Here is a 14,467-nt window from a genome sequence, read left to right on the forward strand (position 1 = left end):
ACCTTATTCGGATCTTCAGTAATCAACAATAGAAAACAGCTTCGTTTCACCCAAATCCTCTATTTTCTTCCAAAATACGGAGAAATCAAGCTTTTTGTGAAACAATGTTATTTCATGCACTCTAGTGAATTTGGCACTTTTTTTTTTGCATGAGTGATTCTACAAACACCTAAACTTCTATAAAACACTACCCCAACAATAAAAAATGTTTTTTGATTGCAAAATAACAGTTTATTTACATGCAACAGTAGCAATCAGAACAAACAATTTGGAAAACTCTTTGCAAACTATTTACACGTGCGCAACAGTTTTTGTCAGTCTGCTTCTGCATGGACTGATTTGCGTAGAGGTTGGTATGATGAACGATGTGCTGGAGAAGTTCATCCGTGATGAAGAGCTCCAGGATGTCAGCTGGCAGGTGGGAATTCAGCTCTGCTGCAGCATCCCTTGGTCCTGGTTTTGCAGCAAAGGGGAAGATGGTTGGCTGCCAGCCGAATTCATCAACTTCAAGCCAGCCAGAATCTTTGGGATCTGCAAATATACATTTCAATATCATATCATTTTAGAGCAGTGTGATGCAATGTGTGTGTGTGTGCATATGTTTACCTTTTTTTCTTGGGTGTATTGGTTGATGCACATTCTGTAAATTATAGAAGACGTTTACCATCAAATATTTTATTAGTGCTGTGGAGAATCTTTTCTTTTTACCTTTGTTCTGCTCACTGTGAGAAGGGTCACTTTGGGCCCTATGAGGGGGAGCTGAAAGAAACATATACAATTACAATACTATCGAAAGACTTTCCTTTTATTGTTGCGGTGTATTGAAAACGTTTTTTTGTTTTGTTTTGTTTTTACCTTTCTTTGTCGTAGAACCAGCGGTCGGACGTTGCTGTGAGCACGATCTATAAAATATACATTCACGTTTGTATAGGTAATAGATGTTTTAGTGTATATCAGCACATTTACACACGCTGCTAGCAGATCGCCCGAAAAGTTAGGAAAGTAATCTTACTAGAAATCTCTTTGCATGTTAGCGCTTACCTTCACATTCTTTGGAAGACTGTCCAAGACTGTCTTGCATCGGACCCATAGTAGTCGTCATCGTCCGATGAAACGTCATCTGTGCAGACGTGCTCGGTTGTGCACCACTTTTCTCCGGTGTTAGCATCGCTAGCCGGTGGGGCCTTAGGACGTTATTAGCATCGCTAGCCGGTGGGGCCTTAGGACGTGGTCGAAACGGCCGCGTCACCGCTTCAACTATGACTTAACCCCGTCATTACTGTGCTCTTGAGCACTGGTCGATGCTTTTGAGCTTTGAAAATAAGGATCAAGCGTGAGCTGCTTGCCATCTGTAGCCTTTTTGACTCCCTTAGCCAAGTTAGCCATTCTCTCCCCCTCAACACTCTAGCTCAGCCTCTCTTCTTCTACTGTTGTCTCCTACCCGATCTTGTCCAAAAGACTCATCACAGCCATCTAGTGGCCAGGAATACTCATATAGTAACCCGATCGGCTTGATACTTGGAGCACAGCTGCCCAAGGCTTTCCTCCATCCGTTTCCATAAAAAAACATAGTAGACGTCAATTAACGTCTATGGCGGCCAATCCTAGGATTATACTGAACGTTTTTAAACGTTTATGGCGGTCAAAGAGTTAAGCACAATTTGGGACAGTGCTTGATGTGCAGGTGAACCTGGTAGAAGGGCTTCTTTCTGTAAGGTCAAATCATCTATGGGTCCATGAAGACATTTTCCAAGGGCCCATTCATGTTCTCCACATACATGGTGAAGTACACCTCGCCAGATACTCTAAAAGAAGGTGAAGACTTTAGTGGACACTCACACACGTCTGCCTTGGAACTCCTAATGGAGCTCCATGAAGCACAGGATATCAAACATTTGAATAATATATCATAGGTGTTTGGCATAAATGTCAATTCACATATTGTTGAATATCAATCCCCTCAAACAAAAAATCGATAGTAATGGTCAGTCAACATCAGTGGCTGTAATTTTTAGAAATGTTTGACAAATCATAATTGTTGGAAATGGCTTGGTCTCTTACATGATGCAATGCTAATGGTTGAGCAAACTTGCCAATTTTAAAGTTTCCTGAAAAGCGATGAAGTTGGAGACATGAATTCTGCCTGACACCAGTGATAGACAACTCAGAAAAAAAGTCAGGGAAAGCATGCACAACTATGGATTATAGTCATAAAAGCAAGACAAACTCAAAGTACATACAGTACAAAATGTAGTCTATATATTCAATTGCACCATACTAACCATTAACTCTTCCCGGTTGCTCGCTTTCTGACAACTAAACCAAAAGTGGTTGACCACATCCTTGATCCACACAATTAATTGCTTCTGGCCAGTCAACATTCCAGCCTAGGAACAGAATAAATGTTTAAAATATAATTTTTTTTTCTCCACACCAGTATTGTACCAAAAAAAAAAAAAAAGTATTTTTTTTTTCTTACAGCATGTAGTCTTTTTGTGAGTTTTTTTGCTACATGCCACACATCCAAAGAATGAATTACACTTCTGTCCTTGTATCTCCCTCTCTCGGGATCTGGAGATAAAACAAACATGAAACAAAAAAGTAAGTCTAAAGTCAAATTTACTTATACAAATGAGCAATTTATTCTTACGCATCAGGGAAGCAATCTGCACATGAGCATCTGTTACTATTTCCTTTATGTCAAGCTCAGTCATCAGACTATCAAAGGTTTTTATAAATGCCAGCTTCTCCATGGTGACACTCTTGCTATCAGCCTGCCTCTTGTCCAAAGTCACAACACTGCTAATATCCATAGTGTCTTGCTCCATTGTTGTGTATGTGCAATACTGTGCAGAGTGGCCTTTAGAAAGAAAGAAAAAATAAATAAAAATCAAAGGCATGAGTAAATGCAGCTTTTTTGGGGGGGGGGGGGGGGGGGCAACAACATACTTTCAAGTGAGACAAGACATGGAGGTTGACAATAGTACAAGAGTCAGTCAGGCCACTATTTTTGTTGTTTTTTACTTACCAGGGGAATCCATTCTTCCATCAGCTGTAAGATAAAAATATATATTGATATAATTCTTATTACCAAAACCTTTCCTGTGGCTGTTTAGTCAAATAGATACTTACCAAGGGCAACAACACTCTCTTTAGGACGCAAACGCTCAATAACCAGTCCTCTTCTGTTCCCAGAACTCCTTTACAGCATCTACACAATAGGCATCTTGTATAGCGTAGAAGGTGCTATATGACACCATTCCCATATTCAAGAATTGGAAGAGGAGGGCAACTTTTGTATAGTTGTTTCCTGATAGAAGAATGTTGGTGGCTAACATGAAGTCTCCTCCTTGCATTCCATACTTTAGTAATGGCTGGCTGTTCCATACCCACAATTTATGCCCATGAGAGCAATACTGTGTATAAGGGGGGTAGCAGGAGTGAGAGAGAAGATATATATTATACATATGAAGTACCGTAATATTTTGTAATTTTGTAATCATAAATGAAAAACCTGACCTACCCATTCCAATATTACTGCAGTACCTCTCGAATGCAAGCGTATCTCATATGGTGGAAGTCCTTCACAGTTCACACCTGTGCTGTCATCACTGTAGTAACATTTGGTTATTGGCAGTTGTAAAAAACGGGCCAGTTGTATCAAATTTTTGTTGTATGTGATGGAAGCAGGCTGTTTGATGAGATCACTTGTTTCTTTTACTGTATGTGGTCCTGGAAAGATGGAATGATCAAATTCTTCTGTAGGGCATGACTCTTCATCTTGCTCTTCACGGTCATGGATGTCAATGACAGCGTCTTCATAATCAACAACAGGCGCTTCAAGCTGGCGTCGAAAAGGATTCGTTTAGGTTCTCACCGCCCTAGTTTTAGAATGTCAGCCCCGACTTCCATTAGACTACACCCTTAAAGAGTAACCTTTGATGATTTAAGGATATAAATCTAATCACACTCTTTTTACAGCGGCTCCTTTTCTTATGATCGATTGCACTTAGAATGACCTAAACATGTTTTACTGTCCTTGTTAGAACCGTAAGGGCTTGTTTTATTTGTTTATGTAAGCCGAAATAACCTTTCAGGAATTTTTGGGAACGCAGCCGACATGTAGATGGAACTATTATCTATTCAATAAGGTATCTCTAAGTATGACTCAAATAGTGAGAGAAAAGTGTTAAAGCAGGAAAGTGAAGGTTGGGTTTAAAAAATCAATGATTAATGTGACCATACACATAAAAACTAAACTACTTCTTGTCTTTCTTGATTTATTACTTGATCAGTGTTCAAACCAATAGCAAAGCAAAATTTGTGCAATAATGAACATATGTTGATTAATGACAAAAAATAATGATTCACATCATAAATTCAAACAGAACAGAATCCCATGTACTCACAATTTGTTGCTCCTTACTCCAGATCATCAATTGAAGAAATAAGGAAAAAAATAAAAAGAAAAGAAAAATCAAAAACCAAAAAGAAGGGCAAAAGCTTTGAAAAAGAATTATTCCTTTACAAAGTACAAGATCTATAAAAATAAATTAGCAAATATTATTCGAATAAGAAAGAAAGATTATTACTATGAATTATTAGAACAGAATAAAAGCAATACACAAGAAATATGGAAAACACTAAATCATGTAATTAAAAAAAGTTCTAAAAAAACAAATTTTCCACAATATTTTATAAAAGATAACGATATGGTAATTGATGAAATTTCTGACATAGCTAATAATTTTAATGAATATTTAGTTAACGTGGGCAGCAACTTGGCAAACAAAATCCCAGAGCCAAGAAACAAACGTGAAATAGATAAGAACATTGTAAATAATTCATCCACAATGTTTCTTAATGATGTGAATGATATAGAAGTATTAAATGTTGTGAAAACATTAAAAAATAAAAAGTCTACTGACTGTCTTAACATTGATATGACATTAGTAAAAAGTATTATAGAATATATTGTAAAACCTTTTACATATATTTGTAATTTATCATTTAAAACTGGTATATTTCCATCAAAAATGAAGATAGCCAAAGTCATTCCTGTTCATAAAAGTGGAGAAAGACACACGTTTAATAACTACAGACCAATATCATTGTTGCCACAGTTCTCAAAAATTCTAGAAAAATTATTTTCATATAGATTGGATAACTTTATTGAGAAACATAAGCTCTTAAGTGAAACCCAATATGGGTTTAGAGAAAAACGGACCACCTCAATGGCAGTCATGGAGCTTGTAGAAGCAATATCTACCGAAATAGATAATAAAAAATTTACTGTTGGGATTTTTATGGATTTAAAAAAAGCTTTTGATACTATAGATCATTCTATATTAATGAATAAATTAAAGAAATATGGAATAAGAGGTTTAGCTTATAAGTGGATGAAAAGTTATTTGGAAAATAGATATCAGTATGTGCAGTTTAATAATGTACAATCAGAACACATGAAGATCACTCATGGAGTTCCCCAAGGGTCTGTGCTCGGCCCTAAATTATTTATACTGTATATAAACGATATTTGCTGTGTCTCAAAAACATTGAAAAGTGTTTTATTTGCTGATGATACAACTTTCTATTGTTCAGGAGAAAACCTGAAGCAGCTTCTGACTACTGTGGAGTATGAATTGAATATATTAAAAAAATGGTTTGATGTAAATAAATTATCATTGAATTTAAATAAAACCAAGTTCATAGTTTTTGGCACGAGACAAATCACTCATCAAGTCAAAATTATGGTGAATTCAATTGAAATAGAAAGGGTGAATGAAAATAAATTCCTTGGAATTATTATCGATGATAAATTATGTTGGAAGCCACACATAGAAACTGTTAAAAGGAAAATGTCAAAAATCATAGGGATACTCTATAAAAGTAAGGATGTTTTAAACATGAAATCATTATATATATTATATAGTTCATTATTATTACCATATTTGACCTATTGTGTGGAATTATGGGGAATGGCATATAAAACAAATACTAACACCGTTTTCAAATTGCAAAAGAAAGCTATAAGAATTATTAATGGATCAAAGTATACAGAGCCAACACATCCACTATTTATTAAATTAAATGCAATGAAATTTTATGACTTGGTGGATTTTAAAATAGCACAAATAATGTATAAAGTTTATAACAATTTACTCTGCCACAGTACTCAGAAGTTATTTGAAATTAGACACAGTCCTTATGATATAAGGGGTACAAGTGTGTACAAAAAACCCAAAACAAGAACAAATATTAAGCAAAGGTGTGTATCTGTAAAAGGTGTTGATCTGTGGAATCATTTGGAAATTGCTCTGAAAAATTGTGATTCAATGCTGGAGTTTAAAAAAATGTTTAAAAGTAAAGTTCAAAAAAATTATCTATGTCAAGCCAGTATATGAAAAATGTACATGTGAGTATGTGTAAGTGATCTAGATAGGTATTATGGTATATGTTTAGTAAATTTATGTATATATGTTTTTGGTAAATGTGAATAGGTTAAGTGCACTTGTGTATATATATATATATATAACTTGGGTTATATATATCATTTATTATTTTATTATTATTATTTTTAATAATCAGTAAATGAAAATTGTATTAATAATGAAATAAGTTTAAATATATTTAGTAAAAGGGGTAGGACTAGATAAGTTTTTAACTTCTTCCTACTCCCTTTTGAACATGTAAGTTATGATTAATTGAATGATTATGTTATTGGGATTTTCTTCTATTTTGATTGTTGTTGTTTTTTGTTTTATCTCTGCTGTTCATTTGTTTATATGTTCAAAAAAATAATAAAAGGAAAGGAAAAGGAAAGGGTGGTCACGACAGGTAGCTATTCTGTGATGAACCACCTGGGCCTAATTATCTTTGAGCTAAACTAGTAGCTCAAAGAAAATAATTGAGGAAGTTTACCATTTACTATCCCGGCTATTTAATTTAATAAAACTGATCAAAACAAGGGGAACTATTATCTTCTAACAGCCAATCAAGACAATGTGTCTACCACAAATTACTCTTATTTTGATTGTTAGAATTACTTCCTCATTTAGCATATAGGGGTAAATGGGGCACAGAGACGAAAATGCCCTTCTCGGCAGAGAGAGAGCCTCGCTCTTTTTTGCACGCCCGCCTCGTTTTGTCCCCGCCAATTTATACCCTCGGGATTCTGAACATAGCATGACTAAGCACAGATGAGTGTGTTCCAGTCAGTCTGTACCAAAGTTTGAACTGCTGAGTTCTAAATGTCTGGTGCTTACTTCCTCTTTTCAGTTCCTCTTAAAAATGCGACCTTAACAGTTTTGCAAAACACATTTGTTGACAAGGTCTAATTTTCTATGCTGACAAAACATTCATGACTTTAAAATAAACTGTACTTCCCATTTGTGAATAAAATCCCTTCAAAGCTTTTTACTCATAATGCCCCACACCAATACTGATTAACATAAAAATTCAAACCAAACTCCAAACAAAATACATGGTATGTTAAAACCACAAAACCAATGACAAGTGAGTGGGTGTTGTGTGTTATGCTGGCTGCTGGTTCACAAGTATATTTACCAATTATGGGGCATGTTTAAACGCTAATGAAGTTGACACTTACACCAAAGACATTTCAGACTAGTGTTGTGTGACATACCAGTTTTGTGTGACATAGCGATTATCTCAAACAATCATTGCATCGTTGCATTCATTTGTTAATACATGGCACAGGTTCACATTATTCATGTTAGTGACATCATCCATATTTTAACTTTTGGTGACATCTGCTCAGCCCTCAGCCCGTGTTATCCGTCACCCCCCACATGAGATATGAGATAGGGAACACACAACAGCTGAGAGACAGGTCCCGCACAGACATTAGGCATCACATTGAACCCCGGATGAACCGCTCACCGCACGCTCCTCATCAATCACCATGGGGCTGTGGTCAGCCCCTGAGATCCCCTCTCCCAGATCGGAGAGATCGTACACACGCACCAAGAGCCCGCTGCGACCATCAATGCGGTAGCCGACAGGGCCGCCAGGCGAGGGGGGGGAGGAGGCGCAGAGATCAGAGTCAAAGAGGCGCCTCAACACCTCGGACGCCGAGGTATTCTCATCGAGCGGAAGGGGCGATGGCGCAGGGAGAAGTCCTAAGCCACTTAGTGTCTCAGGGGAAGGGGAGGATACGAGCAATTCTGTTGGAGTAGCACCCGTACCCCCAGCCGGAGGCTCCCCAGTAGTCGGTTCGGGTGATGCAGGGGTGACCTCACCATCGTGAGGGTCGTTTGGAACGACCTGTTCCACCGCAACCGGCGGATCCCGTTGAACAGCCCTTGGCCGGGCTGCAGGCGCCAAGGGGAGAGGTCCACCTCTCCACGGATTCCAGTCAGCGCGTGAACGCCGAGACGAGATCAGCAGGCATGTGCCATCATCAAGGTGCGTTGTAATACAACGGGTGTCGTCTCTGAGCAGCCATGTAACGTGAAGCAGGGGGTAGGTGAACCCCAGGCATGTTCCGAGGTTGTCGATGTATACCTCAGGATGCCGAGGCTCTCCTCGGGCCGACTGCAGTGTGCCGGAGGACTCAGAGACCACCGTATGCAAGTCGGATTGTGCCAAGTCACGTCGTATGTCAACTTCATTCTCGTTTTTAACAGCCCCTCGCAGAAGAACCAATTGGAGTGGGAAGAGAGGGGGAAACAGCAGTTTCCCATCATCACGTCCCCCACCAGCCAAGCATATTTCACGTGGATTGTTCCACACAGGATACATCGTGGAGTAGGGTTCTAAAACAAAAACCAAAATTACTACTCAAAATAAAATCATAACAAAACAAATGAGCAACAGCAGGTTAAATATAGCCTTTTTTCTTTTTCCTTTTTTTTTTCCCCAGGCTATTTATTTAATAAACTTTTTAATCATTGTTTTCTGTACTGTTCAGTTGGTGAACCCCTCTTCTTCCAGATTGGTGGATCGTTACAGACACATCATGAGGGATTCTGGCTGGTTCAAGCGACCTCTCAGTTCTGGATGACAGTGAAGCAACAGAACGAGCCACCAGAATCGGCTCTCTGTTGACATCACTCTCTCCCCGGGGTGGAACGACAACAAAAAACAAAACAAAAAAACGCTCCTATATAAGAAGGAGCAGCTTTTTGGCGCATGTTTTGGTCAGGAGGCAGGCTGTGGCCGCTGCTGTAAGCAAAAACAAACCAAGTAAAATCCACTTCCCTGATTTACTTATAGCACGCCACAATCCTGAACCAATGGTTTCAAGACCTTGTTCCACAAAATCTAACGTGGAATCGATTACAACTCTTGTAGTTTGAACAAATACCAATTCAATTTTTTCATACCACGTGCAGTCATGAAGGTCGCTGCCGTGTCCACATTGGAGCCAATGTTCAGCAGGGGAAAAACAAGTTCCTCTGTTATAAATTTTGTTTGGTCCAATCCAATCAAAACCTAAAACTTGATTACCCTGGCAAAGCGACTTTCTAAATGCATGTCCCTCCCCAATTTGCAATAAAGCATCAGGTCGATCAGGCATGAATTTTGGATATTCAGTTTGGGTAAGCCCATAATCATTCACCCATTTAAGACAAGGTTGTTTGTCAGCTTGCATTCGTCTTTCCCATATTTTGGTATTAGGTGATTTGTCCCAAAGGGCTCCTTCAGGGGTACTAAAATTTGCATAAGGATATTTATTTTTGCAAAACTCACCCCAATTTGGCACTGATCCACAATTTTCGCGGGCCAGCTGAATCAAACAGGATGTTTTTTCGGAATTGCAATTCATCATCCAAGGCCTGGGGCCAAAATATAAATATGGTGACCACAGCGCCGTACCTGGATAAGTATCTTGTTCTTTGGACTACACTGTGGCTAAGTATTGGTATTTAATCCAATAATTAGATGACATATTAAGGCAAGGCAGAACCCATTTTTTTTTCCATTTCCCAGCTTTGAAAGCCCCACCAGGTCCTGGCGAGATCACAAGTGCGAAATTCTTTCCAAGCCTGCAAAACACCTTTTACAGTATTATTCACAAGTAACCCTGAACAATTATGCACCCATTTTGTTCCTATCAATTTGTCCACTTCATATAATGGGCATCTGGGCGAATTGCCAACAGACCATTCTTTTATATTTAGGTCAAAATACATTCTCTCTACCACACATTTATCAATATTATCAAAATCTTTTTGTGGCACTGAAAACAAATCATCTGGTGTGGGTATCAATTGAGTCCAAAACATTTCCCTCATAGGTTTCAATTGAAACAAATTATCATGATTTGGGATCGGGTGACTATAATGCACTTTCAACAAATTCTCCCACAACCAAGGGAGCGTATCTTTTAATCCAGTGTTCATAGTCAACGATCGAAACTCTTTTAACAGTTAACGTTTCATAAAACAAATTATTTGTCATGTATGTGTTCGATGAAGGACCACGTACATTATAATTTAACTCGCAAGAATTCATAACATTCCAATAACAGGGTTTTAACTTCGTCTGAGCTAAGGCACACTCATTTTGTCGCTGATTTATCAGTGTGGCTGTGCTTCTCTTACCTCTATAGCCGACGTGAGGTCAATTGTCGGCTGTTCCGCTTCTCCGTTTAAATTCCTCCACCGCTGTGGTTAAAAATCCACACTTTGCCTTTTCCAAAATGCAATCTGCCAATCCGGCCATTATGCCTCTTGGCGAGCGGCGTATAATTACCGCACCCTTGACTGAAGCTAACTTGATGAAGGGCGGGATGTCGGCGATGTTCGCTGCCATTCTGATTCCCTGGTTATTTCCTGGCTTGAGCTGGATGTAGCTTTAAGCTGCTCCACGCCTTGAATTCCTTTTTTTTTCCAGTCGGACCGTGTTTCTGTCAGGAATCCAAAGTTCCAGCTTTTCCCAGCTGTCTCCGTGTGGGCATGGGGCCAGCATAGCCTATAGCTTAGAGTACAGCCTTAGCCACCTCCCGCACGGACTCGTCTGGAACCACCTTTCCCTGTGGTGTTCTGCTCCAGTTTTCTGCTCCTACAACTATTAACCTTCTTTCTTAAACATATCGGTCCACTTCGTCATTTCCTTGCCAGTGGCTTCCTTCCCTAAGGTGTGCCTTTTGATGGACAACATAAATTTTTAATGAAAGTCTCATTTCAGCTATTTTCTTCCATTACTCACTGTGAGCTACCATTTTACCTTTCGCTCCCTCATAACCATTCACTTCCCAGATGGCTAGATCGTCTTTGAGGGCTTGTGCATAATAAAAGCTATCGGTTATAACCTGCACATGACTTATGTGTCTTTTTATTACTTCCAACAGCCCTTCTAGCACTGCTGTTACTGCTCCTGCTTGTGCGCTTCCGGCAACTTTGCCGTGACTGCGACAAACCTCTCTCCCGTTCTGTTTGAGGATGAAGCCCCAGTGTGCTGCGGGCCAGTATACGCAGCTCTTCGAGGCTGCTGGCTATAAATTTCTCTTTGCTGGACAGGCTGGGGTGCCTTCGGGGTAGATTGACGCAGCTGGTCGCCCTCACGCCGGTTGTTAGCCTCCTTTCTCCTTTCATTATAATGCTTCGTCAGCCTGTCCCATTGTTTGATTGACTCTTCAATCTTCAGAACTGAACTTTCCGGTCCCATCTTAACAAACATGGCTTGGTTTGGTTTATCTGCTACAAGCATTCTCAGGACTTTAACGTACCTGTTTGGTGTTATAATTTGCTTCAATTTGCACCACACATTCATCAAGGTGACCCCTTTTTTGAGTTGTTCCCTGGCCCGGGTCACATAAGTCTCTTCATCTTCTTCGTCTTCATCAACCCATCGTTCATAAACTCCTTGTGCGGTTTCGTGGGACATCACTGGGTCGGAAATCACTAATTGCAACCACATCTTTTTGGCTATTTCTCCTCCCGGGGCATCCTTGATCATGGGCCAAGTAGCATACAAATACTCTTTCACTGTTTCTTTTGGGTCTCTATCTCGAACCATGGCCTTCAAAGCCTTGAAGGCTCGCATATTTCTTTCTTGATCATCTAACATTGCCAAATCATTTGGGGCCTGTGTCGCTAACACAGGCTGTGCCGTGTTATGCTGTTGCTGAGGAACAGTGACTGAGACAGGCAATGAGGAAGTTGCAGGTCCTGTCTGAGTGCCAGCAGGCCCCACTTCCCCCCCGTCTTGACATATTACATCATGTTGTTCCTTCACTTCTGCATTTGCTTTGCAGTACGCAGCCTGTTTTACCAGCTTCAACAAAACATCATACAACACGGTCACAAAACCTTCTCTGAAATTTTTAGTCAACATTGTACAATTTATTAATGTACGATATGCAGGGGTCATCAACACATTAATTATCTCTCCATAACTCGTTTTCACAGTTAGGGATGCTTCTTCGCTGAGTTTGTCTAACCAAGCAGCAGGATAAGGATATTCTGTTTGACCTACTGACGGCACATACACACGCCTGTCATCCTTAGTCTGCAGGTAACCAAGCCGGACGTCCAGGGCTATCCTTTCTGAGGCCTTCAGAACACTTAGGACTGGCTGCTGTTTTTTGGTTCCCTTGCGGGTTGCTCCTCTTATTACTTTTGGCTGCTGAGCATGGTTAGGGCTGGTCGGGGGGGCAAATGACTCCAAGGACCCGAGGTCATCCCTCTCATCTTCAGGTGGCGCCCTCGGACCGGTGTCACCTTCATCCTCACTCTCTTCTTCTCCGCTGGATGATGATGAGATCGGCGGAGCCATCACCTCAGCATCTCTGTGTGTTTTCTTCAACGCTTTCCTACCCATGACCTCTTTGGTAACAGGGGTCGGAGGAGGCAACTCCCTATATGAGTCATCCACTCCCTGCGGCAAGGAGGCCGCTAAGCCCGGGGCTGTCACAGCATCCTGCATGCTATTTCTACCTGGTGATTTTTTTATCTCCGTTAGTTTTTCCCTACCTTCTCCAGGTAGCGAGGGCCTCCAAGGCGTGGTGGGAAGGCCGCTGGGGGCCGGGTTGTTCATCATCTGACACCATCTCCTTGGCAACACTCACCAGTGAACCTGTGACAGAGGAAGGGTGGGGGCCGAAGGTTACATTTTGAGTGTTCATACCTTGTTCCGTGGCCGGTGACCCGGCTCCTTCAGGAGATTTCATCGGGCGCGGCTTCTGACGCTGTGATTTCTCCTTCAGTTTCAGCCTGGCCTCCTGCAAGGCTCGTGCAGTCCATCTCTCCATGGCCTCGGTCTCCCTCCTGTTATGTTGTTCTTGTGATATGGCCACCACAAACTCTGTATCTGGAAGCTGGGTGACAGGGGTCGCGATCTGCAGCCTAAAGGCCCCTAGGGCCACTGACTCGGCTATTGTCCACAACATTCTTCCTGATCTTATTCCGTTCACATCAATCACGACACGTGTAGCTTCCTGATCAATAGCTCCATTTATAGCTCTCTCCAAAAGTTTCATCACATTTTTTACATATGCTCTTTGATCTAATTCTGGAGTCCATTTTTGCCCTGGGCAATGAACTATCATGTAAAAGTTAGAACTTCCTCCACTTGTTATTCTGTATTCCCTTGCATCAGATACTTCCTCAATTGGAGCTTGGCTCCGTATGTCTCTTCTCTCTCTTTCATATTCGATTCCAGCTGATGATTTTAAACTCGCCCTGAATCTACTATTGTACGGCCTGAGTTTTACATCAGTGAGAACAATAAGAACGCTTCCACCAATCTCCCACCCATTTCCATGAAATTGACATAGCATTATACCATTTCCCACATTCACTTTTTTGGTGGTTTCATCCGGCAAAGAAATCAGCGGAGGCGGCAGCCAAAGAGGGCCCATTTGCTGAGGTAGTGCCTTTTGTCTCACTTCCCCCTTAGCCTGCAACTCACTTTCTTTATTGTCATATTCTGTGTCTGTATCTTCCATTGTAATTTCTCCTGTGAGCTCATCACCTGATTCAAGCTCACCCTCACTCTCCAATATATTTCCCTGCTTCCGATATACTGCTATTTCGGTTATTTGATCCAATAGTGGTTGATACTCTTTTAAGCGAGGCATAGCCCTCGTTTCACTAGGCTTTATCAACTTTCCTTCTATTTGGGCTGTTGCGGCGAGCATTTTCACCACCGGATCAAATTCTGGTTGGGTGCTGACCAATTGCACAACATTATATTCGCTGAATATTTCCACCCACCATCTTAGCCATATTTCCCCTTTTTCTTTTGTCTGTCCAACACTTGGATGCTTAACTACAGCAGTTAGCAAATATCCCTGTCCTGTGAGTTCAGCATAAAAAATGCCTTTATCCTGAATAGTATCCTCTATCAATCCTCCGAGTTTATCTGGGGGGATAGACGGGTTTAGACAGTTAATTGCTTCTCTTCTTTCATGATGCCAATTCCCTATACCTTGCCCATGAAGAAAAAGCCGTGTTTGAATATGAGGTTGTCCATGAACTGACTGTTGCGGTGCCTCAGG

General features: G+C 40.6%; 1 protein-coding gene across 1 annotated transcript; it reads right to left on the reverse strand.

Annotated features, from left to right (window-relative positions):
* Nucleotides 1-208: 208 nt before the first annotated feature.
* LOC144026080 (uncharacterized) lies at nucleotides 209-1,539 on the reverse strand. Its single transcript, XM_077532599.1, has 5 exons — nucleotides 1,042-1,539; nucleotides 856-902; nucleotides 709-759; nucleotides 607-640; nucleotides 209-531 (listed from the first exon to the last, which is right to left on the reverse strand). The coding sequence occupies exons 1-5, from the start codon at nucleotides 1,166-1,168 to the stop codon at nucleotides 236-238; spliced, it is 555 nt and encodes a 184-aa protein (XP_077388725.1). The 5' UTR covers nucleotides 1,169-1,539; the 3' UTR covers nucleotides 209-235.
* Between the last annotated feature and the right edge of the window lie 12,928 nt (nucleotides 1,540-14,467).

The sequence above is a fragment of the Festucalex cinctus genome, chromosome 9, assembly GCF_051991245.1.
Source record: "Festucalex cinctus isolate MCC-2025b chromosome 9, RoL_Fcin_1.0, whole genome shotgun sequence".
In the NCBI taxonomy this organism is placed as follows: domain Eukaryota; kingdom Metazoa; phylum Chordata; class Actinopteri; order Syngnathiformes; family Syngnathidae; genus Festucalex; species Festucalex cinctus.